This window comes from Oncorhynchus clarkii, chromosome 12, assembly GCF_045791955.1.
Source record: "Oncorhynchus clarkii lewisi isolate Uvic-CL-2024 chromosome 12, UVic_Ocla_1.0, whole genome shotgun sequence".
NCBI classification, from domain to species: Eukaryota; Metazoa; Chordata; class Actinopteri; order Salmoniformes; family Salmonidae; genus Oncorhynchus; species Oncorhynchus clarkii.
In genome coordinates, this window is record NC_092158.1 from 66599436 (window position 1) to 66617423 (window position 17988).

A 17988-nucleotide genomic window follows, 5' to 3' on the forward strand; every position below is an offset into this window, starting at 1 on the left:
TCAGTACAATTGTGCCACAAGGATATCCAATATTTGCAGATGACGTTTCATCTCTTTCCTGATGAGCACTGTAGTTCTGAAAAACAGAACATTTCAAATATTAGTGGGGTGAACTTTCTTGGCAAAATAGTGACCATATTGTCTTGAACAACATAGAAAGAACTGGTGCCATATGCATTAAGCTTCTCGGAGTAGAAGAGCTGATTTAGGATCAGTTTTGTCTTCAAGATCACTATAAATAAGTACAGAGGAGACCTGATACAAGATCAGCACTTCTGAGATGCTTAATACATATGTCCCCAGTACTCACTATTTTGTTTTAAAGAACACTGCTCCTGTTTACCCTAGTTTATATTCATGATTACATGTATTAAACACATTTCCATACGAAATCAAACTCACCATTTTTCTCAGAACCTTCCTATTCAACTTCTTGAAGTACCGCTTCAGTCTCCTCTCAGGTTTCATGGCAGGTGATACATGTCGGACAAAATGAAACAATACTTTAGCATCATGCAGATGTAGTATATTCATTTGATCCCTTTTTTTCTGAGAATTTTTCTGCACGGCAGGAAATTGAAATTTAATGTGTATTCAATGTTTGAAAAGGATTCTAAAGATTGTAATTTCCACTTTAAAATATCAAACTTGATTTGCCATAATGAAAAATGCATCAAAGCCCATGAAAACTTTCCATTAATTATAATCCACAATAATTTACATTTCTCATTGCTGCAATATTATTTATGTGATGTCGCAAACGGGCTCAAAATCTGTAATAACCCATATCCAGTGCGTTTGGAAAGTATTCATACCCCTTCCCTTTTTCCAAATGTTGTTACGTTACAGCCTCATTCTAAAATGGATTAAAGAAAAAAATGATTCATCAATCTACACACAATATTCAATAATGACAATGCAAAAACAGAAATACCTTATTTACATAAGAATTCAGACCCTTTGCTATGAGACTCAAAATTCAGCTCAGGTGCATCCTGTTTCCACTGATCAGCCTTGAGGTGTTTCTATAATTTGATTGGAGTCCACCTGAGGTAAAATCAAATGATTGGACATGATTTAGAAAGTCACACCCTGCTATTTAAGGTCCTATAGTTGAAAGTTCATGTCAGAGCAAAAACCAGGACATGAAGAAATTGTCCGTAGAGCTCTGAGACAAGATTGTGTCGAGGCACAGATCTGGGGTAGGGTACCAAAACATTTCTACAGCATTGAAGGTCCCCAAGAAAACAGTGGGCTCCATCATTCTTAAATTGAAGAACTTTGTAACCACCAAGACTCTTCCCAGAGCTGGCCGCCTGGCACAACTGAGCAATCGGGGGAGAAAGGCCTTGGTCAGGGAGGTGACGAAGAACCCGATGGTCACTCTGACAGAGCTTCAGATTTCTACTGTGGGGATAGGAGAGCCTTCCAGAAAGACAACCATCTCTGGTAGAATGACCAGACGGATGACACTCCTCAGTAAAAGGCACATTGCAGCCGGATTGGAGTTTGCCAAACGGCACCTCCCTGACAAAAGGACTCTCAGACCATGAGAAACAAGTGTCTCTGGTCTTATGAAATATATTTGGCCTGAATGCCAAGCATTACGTCTGGAGGAAACCTTGCACCATCCCTACGGTTAAGCATGGTGGTGGCAGCATCATGCTGTGGATGTTTTTCATTGGCAGGGACTGGGCGACTAGTCAGGATCAAGGGAAAGATGAACAGAGCAAAGTACAGAGATATCCTTGATGAAAACCTGCTCCAGAGCATACAGGACCTCAGACTGGGGCGAGGGTTCACCTTCCATCAGGACAACGACCCTAAGCATACAGCCAAGACAACGCAAAAGTGGCTTTGGGACAAGTCTCTGAATGTCCTTGAGTGTCCCAGCAAGAGCCCGGACTTACGCTAAAATGATCGAACATCTCTAGAGTGACCTGAAAATAGCTGTGCAGCGACGCTCCCTATCCAACCGAATAGAACTTGAGAGGATCTGCAGAGAAGAATGGCAGAAACTCCTCAAATACAGATGTGCCAAGCTTGTAGCATGATAGCCAAGAAGACTCAAGCCTGTAATCACTTCCAAAGGTGCTTCAACAAAGTTCTGAGTAAAGGGTCTGAATACCTACGTAAATGTGATATTTCAGTTTTGTATTGTTATTATGTTTGACAAAATATCTAAAACACGGTTTTTGCTTTGTCATTATGGGGTATTGTGTATAAACTGAAGAGGGGAAAAATCAATTTGATCAATTTTAGAAAAAGTCTGTAAGGTAACAAAATGTGGAAAAAGTTGAACATATGTGTACTTTATAAGTCAATTTCTCCACTTGTAGAGTTAGTAGGCTACAGCAAAACCAGGGCTCTCCAACCCTGTTCCTGGAGAACTGCATTCCTTTAGGTTTTCACTCCAACCCTAATCTACCACACCTGATTAAATAGGTAGTTGATCAACTTAACCAGGTTAGTTACAACTGGGGTTGGAGCGAAAACTTACAGGAGGGTACCTCGACATAAACGGGATTGGAGAACCCTGACCTGAACAGGGATTATACTTTAAATAGACCCGTTACTTACGCAGGAATTAAGGTTCTCAAATTGGTTTTCTAGAATTTTGAGGAAATCGTCCAGGTTTTTCTTGTTCCAGGTGACGGACTTCATATTCCCATCAAACAGTTTTGTGATTTTATAGATGGCCTCGTTCCGGAATCTGACTTTACAGTACAGTAGGCCTAATGTAGATAGCGTCTCTTGATATCTCTGTCATTATAGCCTTAGCGCCCTTTTAGTATGTATATTCAAATATAGGCTAACAGTTTTCTAACACAGATGCTAAACATGAAACATATGACTATTTTACTTGGTTGGTTGTTTTGCTGTCCTTAATACATGCATTCAGTCTCCTCTTACAGTGTGCTAATAACTCACCATCTGGTCCAGCAGGGAAAGGTATTCTGCGCTCAAGTGACCGTAGTGGTGTCGGATCCAGTCACAGCAATGACACACGCTCTGCATACTGCAAATAATAAGAACAATACAAGTCCAGCTCTGCATTGTATACATTGTAAACAGCTATTTGTTTCGCTGTTAGTTTTCCATATGAGTTTGAACATATTCATTGTGTTAAGTAGTTTAATCTGGAATTGGGAAAGGGAAAACTGTATGGAGAATTTCCCACCGATCAACCTACCGGAGGCGGTGACTTCCGAAAAAAAAACCAAGTAAATCTATTCACATTCTCCTTGAAATCAGCTTTAAATTATAATTGAATCACAAGGTAAGATTATTCATTTTAGATATCGGCTTGACTATTACTAGCGACTATAGGCTATTCGCGAGCTTTGCTTTCAACTGCTAATAACTTCGCTTGAACCGAAAAAAAAGTCTGATAATATCGTCGAAGGCGAAAACCCAAACTTCTTAAGAAATGTAGCCATATAAGACATTCATTTAGTGGTTTTCGATCAAAGTTAGTCCGAAATATTGTTCCGTAGTCCTTTGCTGTTGCGCTACAACGGAAAAGTGAATGGGAAACGTCAGCGTCAATACCCACATCTCCCAACTTTAATTTTCACAATGACGTAACCAACTTTCACCTTACTGTTGTCTGCTATGTATGCAAAGTTGACAAGCAACGACAACATGATTTGTTGGAACTTTCTATTTTCTTTGTGTGTGTGTGTGTGTGTGTGTGTGTGTGTGTGTGTGTGTGTGTGTGTGTGTGTGTGTGTGTGTGTGTGTGTGTGTGTGTGTGTGTGTGTGTGTGTGTGTGTGTGTGTGTGTGTGTGTGCGTGTGTGTGTGTGTCATAGTGCTGTGCACGTTTTTGACTCTGCAAGGTCAAAACTTGGCATTGGTTCATTTCTCCCTTTTTCTAAATAATGTTGGGATTAATTCATAATATTCAAAGTCTGTTTAACTGTAAAGATCATAGTATATTATACTGTAGGGAAGTGGTCACCAAAACTGTCTGCACGGTCCTGGAGACCAGCAGGAGAAGGTGCAGGCTTTTTTCCAACCCAGTTCGAAAACACCTGTTCCATCAGGGTCTTAATAAACTCTGTCTTCCTTTCCTGTGGCTGTCCTCGTGAGAGCCAGTTTCATCATAGTGCTTGATGGATTTTGCAACTGCACTTAAAGAAACATTCAATGTTCTAGAAATTTCCCGCATTGACTGACATTCATGTCTTAAAGTAATGATGGACTGTCACTTCTCCTTGCTTATTTGAGCTGTTCCTGACAGAAATATGGCCTTGGTATTTTAGCAAATAGTGCTATCTTTTGTATACCACCCCTACCTTGTCACAACACAACTGATTGGCTAAAACGCATTAAGAAGGAAAGAAATTCCACAAATTAACTTTTAACAAGGCACATCTGTTAATTGAAATGCATTCCAGGTGACTACCTCCTGAAGCTGGTTCAGAGAATGCCAAGAGTGTGCAAAGCAGACATCAAAGCTGGGTGGGTACTTTGAATAATCTCAAATATAACATATATTTGGATTTGTTTAACAATGTTTTGGTTACTACATGATTCCATATGTGTTATTTCATAGTGTTGATGTCTTCACTATTATTCTGCAATGTAGAAAATAGTAAAGATAAAGAAAAACCCTGAGGTGTGTCCAAACTTTTGACTGGTACTGTGTATATATACTCCGGACTCCGACATATTTCTATGTTTCTTATGTCCATTAATTTTATTTTAGATGTGTGTGTATTGTTTTGTATTGTCAGATATTACTGCAGTGGTAGAGCTAGAAAAACAAGCATATAGCTACAGCCGTTAAAATATCTGCTAAATGTGTGTATGCGATAAATTAGAATTGATTTGATTAAAAAAGATTACAGCTGTAGAGGACACATTTATTTAATTTTAATATATTTCATTATTACAATAACAAACATTTCCTATCAGGTTGCAATAATAAATACAGTATGCAATGGCCTTCATGAATAAAAAAAATGCACGGAAACATTGATACATTAGGCCATGTATAGCCTAAGTCAATCACATAACTATTCAGAATAAAAAAATATTTACTCCTCGGAGTTGTGAATACATGACTACACAATAAATAAATACGTTAAAAAAACAAATAAGTAAACATGTAAAAAGATATAGTTAGATATATGAATAGATAAATAGATATATAAATAACAAATATCTACACAACACACACATAACGCTCATTTGCTACTTAATGTTGTGTCTAGTCTTTGTAGGTGTGCCAGCACCACTGTCCTTATGTCTTCCCAGCCGCTCGCGCTGTAATCCTGCATAAACGAAATACACTTGTTAATATTTTAGAATAGACACATATTGTATCATCACATAAAAACATCCAGATTTGGTGAATGTACTCTCTTTGTAAGACAAATGGATCAACCTACCTCGCGTTTCAAGAAATGCTTCAGGAACTTGAAGTGAAGGCTCATCTTTTTGTTCACTCTGTTGACAGATTTTGACAGTCTAGTTTTCATAGCCTTTACCTGTTAGAACAAAATACAAATCATTCATTTAATATTATGTTTTGATTAACATGTAACCACTTATATTATAATCAAGAAGGATAGTATAATGTTTTCCTTTTTGCATTACTGTTAAAGAGGCGAAAATCACAAATGACATACGCATTGGTCCAGCTCCGAGGTCTGGCGATAGAGGTCATTCATAAACTTGTCAACTCCTTTCTGGTCCCAGGCGGTGGACTCATATTTACCACTGCTGAACAATTTCTTTATAGCGTTCAGAGTATGCGAAATGAAGGCAATCTGTTCGTCAGCCTAGAAGAAGAGTGATTTGTATTAGTATATGCCTTATGAATTGATGGCAAATATCGAAAAATTATAGCAAATTGTAAATTCGTTTTAACCTAATTATATACAGTGCATTCGGAAAAGTGTTCAGAACACTTCACTATCTGTACATTTTGTTACGTTACAGCCTTAATTTAAAATGTAATAAATATGATTTCATTCATCAATCTACACACAATAACCCATAATGACAAAGCCAAAACGTTTTTTTATGTTTTTTTATTTATTTGTAATCCATTTTAGAAATGGTCTGTAACATAACAAAATGTTGAAAAGGTGAAGGGGTCTGAATACTTCCCGAATTCAGTGTTTAATCCACTCTTAGAAAAAAAGGTTATGGATAGAACAAAACATTTTTTATGCATATTTCTTACCTTGAAATTATTGACTTGTCTGTATTGTTTGTCAGGGAAAGTGATCTGAGGTCCTCGAGAGACTTCATGACCCTGAGATGCCAAAAAATATAAACAAAATATTGCATTATTATTATTGTACAAAAAGGAGTCAGGTAATTTCAATGAAACACAGCAGCTCATGAAATGTTGAAAAGATGACAAGAGCTCAATGACCAGGAACAAGTGATTAAACATGACCCTATATCCTACCATTTTCTGAAGCATCGTTATGGTGTTGTTGCTGAACACTTGGAACATGCTCGGAGACCGAGGCAGTGTCTTCCTCCATGTGCATCCGATGGTTTTATTCCAGGTGCAAATCGTCATGACCAAGCACATCCAAAAGGTGATTGAACCCATTTTAGCGTAGGTCTACTGTAGTTCTCGGTCTGTCCGCAATCAACGTTGGTGCACTTCCGAAAGATAGACTACTTCGTATAATTCCGACAAAAGTAAGTTGTCCGCAACGGATAAAGATATTACGTGTTCTTCCTGACTGATCAATACCAGTTCTGCCACCCAAGTTCTTCCATGTTCCAACCTGTGTCGATCCTTTATACAACGAGTCTGCAAGGTGTTCAAAAAGTGAAAGGTGGAAGTTCCCTTACACTTTCATACCTGAGTGTTTTTGTACGTGTGGAGAAAATGCATCGAAAGGACAGGTGCATCGCTCGAATAATTGTTACATCTTCAGCTATTTGCTATTTTATCACGAAATTTTGACCTTTCAACCAGGATTATTTTGATGAAAAAAATAAACATGTGAATCCATCGGACTATGGCCTAAATAAATATCACCATATAGAACAAATTTAGTTTGGCCTTTCACTTCGAAAACCAAAGTATTTAATGTTTGAAAACGCAACACCTTTTCAGTTGCACACAGAAACTTTGGTGTCAACTACGTTGTAACCACCTGCTTATAGGGTAATTGTGGTTTGTGGACCCCAACTGTCTATGTAAAGATACAGATCAACCTTGTATGGGTTGTATGAAATAGAACCTCAACATTACTTTATTTCGTTTTAGAAACAGGTTTGGGTGGTCTGAAATATTTTGATAGACCCCCTTCTATATGCTCCCGGTTTTCAGAAAAAGACACTGGTAGCCTATGAAGTGCACAGGCAGTACTGACCTTGGGAATACTGCTTAAATTTGAGCCTATATTGCGGGGGCTTTTGAATCTGGGCCATTAGGAATGTGTGCGTATGATACTTCTTTCACGTAGATAATCTGTCTCTGTATTCAATAGTCTTGTCTTTAATGGGCTTGTAAATACATATTTTATTTATTCCTCCGGTTATGTAAGTTGATGGGACCTCTGCATCTATTACCTTTCCTCCCCAGCGACTGAAGAGTATAGGCTTTGTTTTAAGAGCGATTGGTACTCTCCATTGAACTAACATTCAAAATATAATGTTGCAGTATATACTTTATATTATTAATAACTACATGAATAAACCATTTTTTACAGTGATAAAATGCCACAATTATATGATGTCTTGTTTAAAAGTGTATTGTAAAGGCTTTTGTTGTTTTTCATTGAAGATGATGTTGGTATGGTATTATGGTAACATTTCATTGAGAAATTCGTCTTCATTAATCGGTTCATTCAGGTCACACACACATCTTTACAAAATTACTAGCACATTTCTAACAAATATAAGCTGTGTGTGCGTGTGTTTATTCAAATATTATACACACTCTAGAAAAGGGTTCTATATAGAACCTTCAGGGGTTATATATATGAAACAATCAATAAAACCCTTTTTGGTTGTATCTAGAACTTTTTACTTATAAAGAACACTATTACTTATAAAACAGGTTTTAATAAACTTATGCAAAATGTAACTACAACATGCTACCATGACACGTACATTCTTGGCATTTTTGTTAAATTCTTCTGAGAATGTCTCAGGATGCCCTCTATTTCAACTCTCAAGACCTCCCGTGCGCACGAACTGAATTCTGAAAGAAAAAGCAGGAAACGAATATATTTTATTTTATTTTAAAATTAAACATGGCACACATAGGCTTACATCATAGGTATAGGGTCCCAAAAACAAACAAAAAAGTAAACATAGGAGATGTTTTACCTCATGTGAAAGAAAGTCATCCAGCTGTTTGAAGTAGTTCTTCACCTTGTCTCCAATGCGAGGGTTAAGATGCACACTCATGTTTCTAACCCGGGAAAAATAGTAAACATAACAAATAACTTTAATATGAATTTCCTTGTGAATAATATTAATACAATGAATTACACGGATACTATGATTAATAAGGTAATAGCCTACTGTGCAATGCAATGAACAAATACAACATCACCAAGTCTCCTCCCTTTGCCCGGTCCTAGAGACTGCGAGGCCCTGTTTACAGAAGTCTTCCGGCACTACGGGGTGCCTGAGGATATAGTTTCTGATCGGGGTCCCCAGTTCACTTCCCGGGTTTGGAAGGCGTTCATGAAGCGTCTGGGGGTCTCGATCAGCCTGACCTCTGGTTTTCACCCTGAGAGTAATGGGCAGGTGGAGAGAGTGAACCAGGATCTGGGCAGGTTTCTGCGGTCGTATTGACAGGACCGGCCTGGAGAATGGGCGAGGTTCGTTCCCTGGGCCGAGATGGCCCAGAATTCACTTCGCCACTCCTCCACGGACCTGTCGCCGTTTCAGTGCGTGTTTACGGTCCGGAGGAGAGGTGTTGGGTACCGGTGGGGGGCATCTTGGACCCATCTCTGCTGGGTGAGTTCCACCGCCTCCATCCTGATAGCCCTGCACCTCGCCCTCTGGGTCGTCCTCGAGGCCTGCGTCAACGTCCACCAAAGGTGGCTCCTCTCTCTGTTCGGGCGGCGCTCGGCAGGTCGTCGTCACCGGTCTACTAGCTGCCACCGATCCTTTTTTTTTTCCTTTTCTTTTGGTTATGTTTGTTTTGTGTTTCACCTGGTTTCATTTTGGTTAATTAGAGGGGGTATTTAATCTCGCCATTTCCTTTGGGTTATGTGCGGGATTGTTTTTGTTTGACTGTCAGTAAGTTTTGGGTTGCGTTTTCTCTTGTTAATTTTTTAACAGGTGTTTTTTCCCTGGACTGTGTTTTAGTATGGTTTGTGGCTACTGTTGTAGTCCGGAGTCCTGTTATTTTGAACTTGTTAAATGAAACGCCCTTTTCTTTCGGGACTTGTTTTTCCTGCGCCTGACTCCACACCCACATCTCCTTGGGGAGATCTGACATATTTTCTGAAATTACAACACTTTTTGTAGATACCCCCTCCATTTTAGGGGACCAAAAGTATTGGGAGAAATGAACTTATATGTGTATTGAAGTAGTAACACGTATTTGGTCCCATTTTGATAGCTCCCAATGACTAAATCCAGTTTGCGACTCTACAAACTAGTTGGTTGCATTTGCTGTTTGTTTTGGTTAAGTTTCAGATTTATTTTGTGTCCAATAGAAATTAATGATAGATCATGTTTTGTGTCATTTTGGAGTCACTTTTACTGTAAACAAAATAAGAATATGCTTCTAAGAACTTCTACATTTATGTGGATTCTACAATAATTTTTGATAATCGTGTATGAATCTTTGAATAATAAGTGAGAAAGTTACAGAAGCTAAAATATTATACCACAAGGACAAAATAAACTCTTACCATTACAACGTTACTTAAAATGATAAGGTTGTCTGTGATGAGATACAAACTCGCTGCCTTTCGTTTGCTAGACGTTCACGTTATATGCCTACCCAGATGCACAAATAGATTGTTTTTTTGCGTTGTTTGTCATTTATGTTTTTACTTGTCTTGGCACCACACCTCTCCCTCTCCCTCTCCCTACCATCTCTTACGACCGGAAATATCTACTGGACATCAGAACAGCGATTACTCACAACGAACTGGAAAAAGCTTTTTTCTTTAACAAGTCTGACGAGAAAGACATACTGATTTCCCAGGAACTCATCACTAAGCTAAGGACCCTGAGACTAAACATCTCCCTCCGCAACTGGATCCTGGACTTCCTGATGGGCCGCCCCCAGGTGGTAAGGGTAGGCAACAAAACATCTGTCACGCTGATCCTCAACACTGGGGCCCCTCAGGGGTGTGTACTTAGTCCCCTCCTGTACTCCCTGTTCACCCAATAACTGCGTGGCCAAAAACGACTCCAACACCATCATTAAGTTTGCTGACGACACAAAGTGGTTGGCCTGATCACCCACAACGGCCAGTCTAAGGAGGAGGTCAGAGAACTGGCAGTGTGGTCACCGGCTTTCTAATCACCACCGATCCATGTTTCATTTTCATTTTGTTTTGTCTGTATTACACACACCTGGTTTCAATTCCCATATCAGGTTCCTTATTTATCCCTCTGGCATACATTTCTGTTCTGTCCGTGATTGTTGGTGTCTTAGTGGTTGTTGTAGGTGTTAGTTTGTATGTATTTTCCTATTTGGAATATTGCTTGAATTTTTGTGAGTAAACTCAGTTGTGTTGCTCAAACCTGTGTCCTACACCTGACTCCGCTACATCTCTGCACCCAATCGCTGATAGAATCACAGACCATTCAAATGGAGTCAGCAGGTGCAGCCAGTCTTTCTTTCCCAGTAGAGGAGCGCGTCCAAACAATGGACAGATGGGAGAGAGGAGGCTTTCCTGTAAATACAACATCATCACCTCCGCCCGCACCTCAACCTACACCAATGTCCACCCTTCCGTCGTCAGGACCCAGTGGGATTCGGCTTTCGCTCCCGGGAGTGTATCACGGAACAGCTGCCGGGTGCCAGGGGTTCCTACTCCAGCTGGAGCTCTACCTGACAGCTGTTCAGCCGGCCCCTTTGGGACGTGAGAGAGTGAGCTCCCTCATCTCCTGCCTGACTGGAAAAGACCTGGAGTGGGCCAACGCCATCTGCGGAAGGGAAGGCCCGACTCTGGATGACTACGAGTTTTCCCCGCATTCCCAGCATAAGGCGCTAGTAGATTCAGGCGCAGCTAGGAACTTTATTGACCGCTCCTTGGCACATAGATTAGGGATCCCTATTGTTCCTGTTGATGTTCCCTTACCTGTACATGCCTTAGATAGTCGTCCTTTGGGGTTGTGGCTAATTAAGGAGGTCACAGCTCCCATTGCTATGGGAACACAGGGGGGTCACGAGGAGAGAATTAGTCTCTTCCTGATCGACTCTCCTGCGTTTCCTGTTGTGTTGGGCCTTCCCTGGTTGGCCTCTCATGATCCTATTATTTCGTGGCAACAGAGGGCTCTCAAGGGATGGTCCTGTCAGTGTTCAGGGAGGTGTGTAGGTGTTTCCTTAGGTGCCACTATGGTGGAAAGTCCAAACCAGGTTTCCACCATGCACATTCCCCCCGAATATGCCAATTTGGCACTCGCCTTCTGTAAAAAGAGGGCGACTCAATTACCACCCCATCGACAGGGGATTGTGCGATAAATCTCCTGGTAGGTGCTGCACTTCCAGGAGTGCCGTGTATCCTCTTTCACAGGAGGAGACGGCGGCTATGAAAACATATGTCGCTGAATCTCTGGGACAGGGATACATTCGGCCTTCCACTTCACCTGCCTCCTCAAGTTTATTTTTTGTGAAGAAGAAGGATGGAGGTTTACGCCCGTGTATTGACTATCGAGGTATAAATCAGATTACGGTAAAATACAGTAACCCGCTACCTCTCATCGCCAGTATGACAGAGTCATTGCACGGGGCGCGCTTCTTCACAAAATTGGATCTCGGGAGCGCTTACAACCTGGTGCGTATCCGGGGGGAGGGGGATGAGTGGAAGACGGCACTTAGTACCACTTCTGGGCACTATGAGTACCTCGTCATGCCGTATGGGTTAATGAATGCTCCATCAGTCTTCCAATCCTTTGTGGATGAGATTTTCAGGGACCTGCACGGACAGGGTGTAGTGGTGTATATAGATGACATTCTAATATACTCTGCTACTCGCGCCAAGCATGTGTCCCTTGTGCGCAGGGTGCTTGGTCGACTGTTGGAACATGACCTATACGTCAAGGCGGAGAAATGTCTGTTCTTCCAACAGTCCGTCTCCTTCCTTCCTAGGGTACCTCTTTTCCACGTCAGGGGTGGAGATGGAAAATAACCGCATTTCAGCCATGCCTAATTGGCCGACTCCAACCACGGTAAAGGAGGTGCTGCAGTTCTTAGGGTTTGCCAACTACTACCGGAGGTTTATCCGGGGTTTTGGTCAGGTAGTGGCTCACATTACCTCCTTGTGGAAGGGGGGACCGGTGCAACTGCAGTGGTCAGCTGGGGCGGACAGGGCTTTTGGTCACCTGAAGGCTCTGTTTACTTCGGCTCCCGTACTGCCTCATCCTGATCCCTCCTTGGCATTCATAGTAGAGGTGGACGCGTCCGAGGCTGGGATAGGAGCTGAGCTGTCTCAGCGCTCGGGTACGCCACCAAAGCTCCGCCCCTTCTTTTCGAAGAAGCTCAGCCCGGTGGAGCGAAACTATGATGTGGGGGACCGGGAGCTGTTGGCTGTTGAGGTGGACGCAGACATCGAGCGGGCGTCACATGCAGAGCCCATTCCCCCTGAGTGTCCAGCTGGGCGTCTGTACGTTCCGTTTGATGTCTTCGATCGTTTGATCTGTTGGGCTCACACGTCACCCTCCTCTGGTCATCCTGGCATCGGTCGGACGGGGTGCTGCCTTGCTGGGAAGTACTGGTGGCCCACTTTAGCTAAGGACGTGAGGGTTTATGTTTTCTCTTGTTCGGTATGCGCACAGTGCAAGGCACCTAGACATCTGCCCCGAGGGAAATTACAACCCCTTCCCATTCCACACCGACCGCGGTCACACCTATCGGTGGATTTCATGACGGATCTTCCCCCGTCGCGGGGAAACACCACGATCCTGGTCATTGTGGATCGGTTTTCTAAGTCCTGCCGCCTCCTTCCTTTGCCCGGTCTCCCAATGGCTCTACAAACTGCGGAGGCCCTGTTCACCCACGTAATCCGGCACTACGGGGTGCCTGAGGATATAGTTTCTGATTGGGGTCCCCAATTCACATCTAGAGTCTGGGGGCGGTACTGTCACGACTTCCGCCGAAACCGGCCACTCTCCTTGTTCAGGTGGTGTTCAGCGGTCGACGTCACCGGCTTTCTAGTTACCGCCGATCCATGTTTCATTTTCGTTTTCTTTTGTCTGTATTACACACACCTGGTTTCAATTCCCATATCAGGTTCCTTATTTAACCCTCTGGCATACATTTCTGTTCTGTCCATGATTGTTGGTGTCTTAGTGGTTGTTGTAGGTGTTAGTTTGTATGTATTTTCCTATTTGAAATATTGCTAGAATTTTTGTGAGTAAACTCAGTTGTGTTGCTCAAACCTGTGTCCTGCGCCTGACTCCGCTAATCTCTGCACCCAATCACTGACACGGGCCAAACAGACCCCCATTAACATCTATGGTGCTGTATTGGAGCAGATCGAGAGTTTCAAATTCCTTGGTGTACAGATCACCAGAAAACTATCACGGTTCAAATACACAAAGACAGTCGTGAAGAGGCCACGACAAAACCTTTTCTCCCTAAGGAGACTGAAAGGATTTGGCATGTGTCCCCAGATCCTCAATCATTTCTACAGCTGCACTATCGAGAGCATTCTGACCGGTTGCATCACCGCCTGGTATGGCAACTGGTCTTTATCTAACCGTAAGACGCTACAGAAGGTAGTTGGTACGGCCCAGAACATCACTGGGGCAAAGCTTTCTGCCTTTCGAGAACTATATAATAATAGACAGTATCAGAGGAAAGCCTATGAAATTGTCCGAGACTCCAGTCGCTCAATTCATCGACTGTTTTCACTGCTACCGCACGGCAAGCGGTACCAGAGCGCCAAGTCTAGGACCAAAAGGCTCCTTAACAGCTTTTACCCCCAAGCCATGAGACTGCTGAACAATTAATCAAATGGCCAGAACATTGACACCCACTCCTCCATTTGTTTTGTACACTGCTGCTACTCGCTGTTTAATATCTATGCATAGTCACTTCACCCCTACCTACATGTACAAATTACTTCAACTAACCTGTACCCCCGGCACACTGACTCAGAACCGGTACCCCTGTACATTTCCTAGTTATTGTTAATTTTATTGTGTTGCTTTGAATTATTTGTTACTTGTTTATTTGGTAACTATTTTCTTAACTCTTCTTGAACTGCACTGTTGGTAAGGACTTGTAAGTAAGCATTTCACGGTAAGGTCAACACTTGTTGTATTCGGTGCATGTGACAAATAAAGTTTGATTTGATTTGAAATATCATACCCCATCTCCAAAAAAATGCAAACCTCGGCAGTTACTGTAATGCTGTTAGCATGTCTTGGGGGTATGATATTTGTGCGTCTTTAACTTTCTCACTAATCATTATTCACGATTCATTCAGGATTGCTGTAATCATGTCCGTTCCTGTCTGTTTGTTTGCCATGGTGCTGAAATGTCTTCTTATCTTGCCTCCACTGTGGACGCATTTAAAGGGTTTCCCAGCCATTATGCACGGGTTGTGTGATATCATCAGTCTTCAAGTTAAGACAAAACAACACTGTGTGACATTATCAGGCCTATCTAAGGACCTTTTTATTAGGCCCATATGTAAATATGTTAGATTAAAAATATATTTCAGCTGTTAGAGGTCACATTAGTTTATTTCAAATGTATTTAATCGTTACAATAACGAACGTTTCCAATATTGTTGCAATAATAAATACAGTATGCAATGGTCTTCATAAATACAAAAATCAATGCATGAAAACGTTGTTACATTTTCTATAGCTTAAAAATACCTAGCACATAATACATTATTCAGTATAAAATGTGTTTTACTTCGCAGAGTTGTGAATTCACATAATAAATAAATAAAACATATATAAAAATAACCGTGTAAATAAATAGTTGAAAAAATAGAAGTATAAATAAATAATCTCTACACACACACGAGGCTCATTGGTTAGTCAATATTATTGTGACTAGTCTTAGCATGTGTTTCAGCACCACGTTCCTTATGCCTTCCCAGCCGCTTGCGCTGTATTCCTGCATGAACGAAACACACATGTAATATTTTAGAATAGACACATGTTGTGTCATCACATATCCTTATTTGGTGAATGCACTCTCTTGGTAAGACAAATTGACATACCTCGCGTTTCAAGTAATTCTTCAGGAATTTGAAGTGAAGGCTCATATTTTTGTTCACTCCTTTGTCAGATTTTGGTAGTGTAGCTCTTATAGCCTTTACCTGTTGGAACAAAATATAAGTCATTAATGTTATGTTATGATTCGTTTAAATCACATTATACAGCAATCTAAAAAATATAGGATAATGTTTGCCTTTTGGCATTAATGTTAATAGTAAATCACAAATCACATAGACTTACACATTGGTCCAGCTCCAAGGTCTGGCGATGCAGGTCAATCATAAACTCGTCAACTACATTCTGGTCCCAGAAAGAATCATAGTTATCACTTCTGTACAATTTCTCTATAGCGTTCAGAGTTTGCGAAATGAAGACAATCTTGTCGTCATCCTAGAAGAAGAGTGATTTGTTTTAGTACATGCCTTATGAATATCAGAAAAGTATAGCAAATTTTGCATATTCGTTAATACCTAATTATATGGCCTACACTATGAGAAAAAACGTTGAACCAAAACCCTTTTTAAATAGTGTAGGCTATGCATATGTCTTACCTTGAAATGATCGACATGTCTGTATTCCTCGTAAGGGAAAGTAATACGAGGTTCTCGAGAGACCACATGACCCTGAGATGGCAAAAAATAGAATCAAATGATTGCAATATTATTATTGTATACATAAACGAGTAACTGAATCAAATGAAACGCAGCAGCACATTAAATGTTGAATAGATGACAACTGCTCAATGACCAGGAACAAGTGAATAAACATTACAGTATCCTACCATTTCCCGAAGCACCGTTATGGTGTTGTTGCTGAACACTTGGAACATGCTCCGAGACTTAGGAAGTGTCCTCATCCAAGTGCATCCGAAGGTTTTATGCCAGGTGCAAATCGTCAGGATCAAGCACATCCAAAAGCTTATTGAACCCATTTTATCGTAGGTGTACTGTAGTTCGCTGACTGTTCGCTATCAACCGAGGTGCAAAATTAGGCAGACTTCCGAAAGACAGCCTATACTTTGTATAATTCCGGAAAAAAATAAGTTTTCCTCAAAGGACAAAGAGATAAAGTGTCCTTCCTGATCGACCCTCTTCTCGAAATCCAGAGTTCTGTCATGCTGCAATCTGTGTCGATATTTTATACAAAGATTTTGAAAGGTGTTCCGAAAGTGAAAGGTGGAAGTCCCGGTAGACAGGCGCTTTCATACCTGACAGTATATTTTTCGGCCTGGAGACAACGCACGGAAAGGACAGGTGCATCCCTCGAAGACTTGTTCAATTCTTGACTGATTTGTTATTTTTTTTGAAATATTGGATTACCAACCAGGAACATGTTTTAGATTAAAAACATTTACTTGTGAATCCATTTTAGTCAGACGACAGCGTAAATTAATATGCATTTCTTTTCAAACATTTCGTTGTCCTTTCACTTCGGAAACCCTTGTGTTTAAATCTCGTCTTCGCAAACGCATCACCTTTTAATTTACACACGGAAACTATGGTATCCAACTACGTTGGAACCACTTGCTTAAAGGGTGAACGTGGTTTCTGGACCTCAACTTCCTTTTTAAAGATACAGATCAACGTTGTATGGGTTATATCAACTACACATTCAACATTACTATATTTCGTTTTAGAAACGGGTTTTAGTGGTCTTATTTAATTTCGTAGACGAGCACCTTTCTGCACCCGGTTTTCAGAATAAGACACTGGTAGCCTATGCAGTGCACAGGCAGTATAGACCTTGACAATACTGCTTACCTTGACATTAGTGCTTAAATTGGAGACTGTATTTCGGGTGCTTTTGAATCTGGGCCTACACGCACTTGTGAGTAAAATATGTCTATCACGTAGATCATTTGTCAAAGTATTCCGTATTCATGTGTTTTTATTGGACTTTTATCCAGATATGTGAGTTGATGTTACCTCTGCATCTATTATCTTTCCACTGTAGAGACTGAAGAGTAACAGCACGGTTAGCGATTGCTATACTCCATTGAACTAACATTCAGAATGTGGAGTTATAATTATGTTACATATTTACTGGATATCATGCACTTGCTAGAAGTAATAACTATCTGAATCAACAATGTTTTGCAGTGATATGATGATGTCTGAAAGGGCGGGAAAGTATGGCTGGAATTCAGAGTATTGTAAAGGAGTTTATTGTATTTCATTGAAGATGATGTTGATATGCAATTGTTAGTAGGAATAACATCTAATTTAGTATAACATTTAAACGAAAAAGTCGTTGTATTTCAAGGTTGTATCACACCACAGAATTTTACAAAATTGCTAGCACAATTTCAACCAATGTAAGGCGTGTTTGTATCTTAATTTAAATATCATAGCCTACATGGAAATAATTTGCAACACGGATAAATAACAAACATATGAAGCTTACAGTGGTACATTTAATTTAATCATCAAAATTACATGTTTTGCAGAAATGAACTAAAAGTAGTGCTACTCTCACACGTGTGTTCTTGGCATTTTTGATTTCTTATAAAAATCCCTCGGGATGCTCCACATTTCAGCTTTCACGACCTCCCACGAGCACAAGCTGTAGCGCTGAAATGAAAAACGCTTAAGTGAAAAGAATACATTATACACCATAGGTATAGGCTA

General features: G+C 40.8%; 3 protein-coding genes across 3 annotated transcripts; all 3 read right to left on the minus strand.

The window, feature by feature from the left end:
- Positions 1 to 3066, minus strand: LOC139422510 (interferon a3-like). The gene is made up of 4 exons (XM_071173668.1): positions 2932 to 3066; positions 2581 to 2763; positions 389 to 561; positions 1 to 76 (listed from the first exon to the last, which is right to left on the minus strand). The coding sequence occupies exons 1-4, from the start codon at positions 3064 to 3066 to the stop codon at positions 1 to 3; spliced, it is 567 nt and encodes a 188-aa protein (XP_071029769.1).
- A 2127-nt stretch (positions 3067 to 5193) lies between these two features.
- Positions 5194 to 6578, minus strand: LOC139422165 (interferon a3-like). Its single transcript, XM_071173321.1, has 5 exons — positions 6429 to 6578; positions 6198 to 6269; positions 5638 to 5790; positions 5398 to 5496; positions 5194 to 5280 (listed from the first exon to the last, which is right to left on the minus strand). The coding sequence occupies exons 1-5, from the start codon at positions 6576 to 6578 to the stop codon at positions 5194 to 5196; spliced, it is 561 nt and encodes a 186-aa protein (XP_071029422.1).
- Positions 6579 to 15167: 8589 nt separating this feature from the next.
- Positions 15168 to 16292, minus strand: LOC139422166 (interferon a3-like). Its single transcript, XM_071173322.1, has 5 exons — positions 16143 to 16292; positions 15913 to 15984; positions 15602 to 15751; positions 15364 to 15462; positions 15168 to 15257 (listed from the first exon to the last, which is right to left on the minus strand). The coding sequence occupies exons 1-5, from the start codon at positions 16290 to 16292 to the stop codon at positions 15168 to 15170; spliced, it is 561 nt and encodes a 186-aa protein (XP_071029423.1).
- Positions 16293 to 17988: the final 1696 nt, after the last annotated feature.

What these genes read in the sequence shown, in the direction of transcription:
- LOC139422510 (XM_071173668.1), bottom strand. Translation starts at nt 3,066, where the DNA reads ATGTATACAATGCAGAGCTGGACTTGTATTGTTCTTATTATTTGCAGT. An exon ending in TTTCCCTGCTGGACCAGATG is followed by an intron (nt 2,764 to 2,931) that starts GTGAGTTATTAG and finishes CTATAATGACAG; the next exon opens with AGATATCAAGAGACGCTATC. An exon ending in TTGAGAACCTTAATTCCTGC is followed by an intron (nt 562 to 2,580) that starts GTAAGTAACGGG and finishes CCTGCCGTGCAG; the next exon opens with AAAAATTCTCAGAAAAAAAG.
- LOC139422165 (XM_071173321.1), bottom strand. Translation starts at nt 6,578, where the DNA reads ATGGGTTCAATCACCTTTTGGATGTGCTTGGTCATGACGATTTGCACC. An exon ending in TAACGATGCTTCAGAAAATG is followed by an intron (nt 6,270 to 6,428) that starts GTAGGATATAGG and finishes TTGGCATCTCAG; the next exon opens with GGTCATGAAGTCTCTCGAGG. An exon ending in GACAAGTCAATAATTTCAAG is followed by an intron (nt 5,791 to 6,197) that starts GTAAGAAATATG and finishes CTCTTCTTCTAG; the next exon opens with GCTGACGAACAGATTGCCTT.
- LOC139422166 (XM_071173322.1), bottom strand. Translation starts at nt 16,292, where the DNA reads ATGGGTTCAATAAGCTTTTGGATGTGCTTGATCCTGACGATTTGCACC. An exon ending in GACATGTCGATCATTTCAAG is followed by an intron (nt 15,752 to 15,912) that starts GTAAGACATATG and finishes CTCTTCTTCTAG; the next exon opens with GATGACGACAAGATTGTCTT. An exon ending in CCTTGGAGCTGGACCAATGT is followed by an intron (nt 15,463 to 15,601) that starts GTAAGTCTATGT and finishes TTGTTCCAACAG; the next exon opens with GTAAAGGCTATAAGAGCTAC.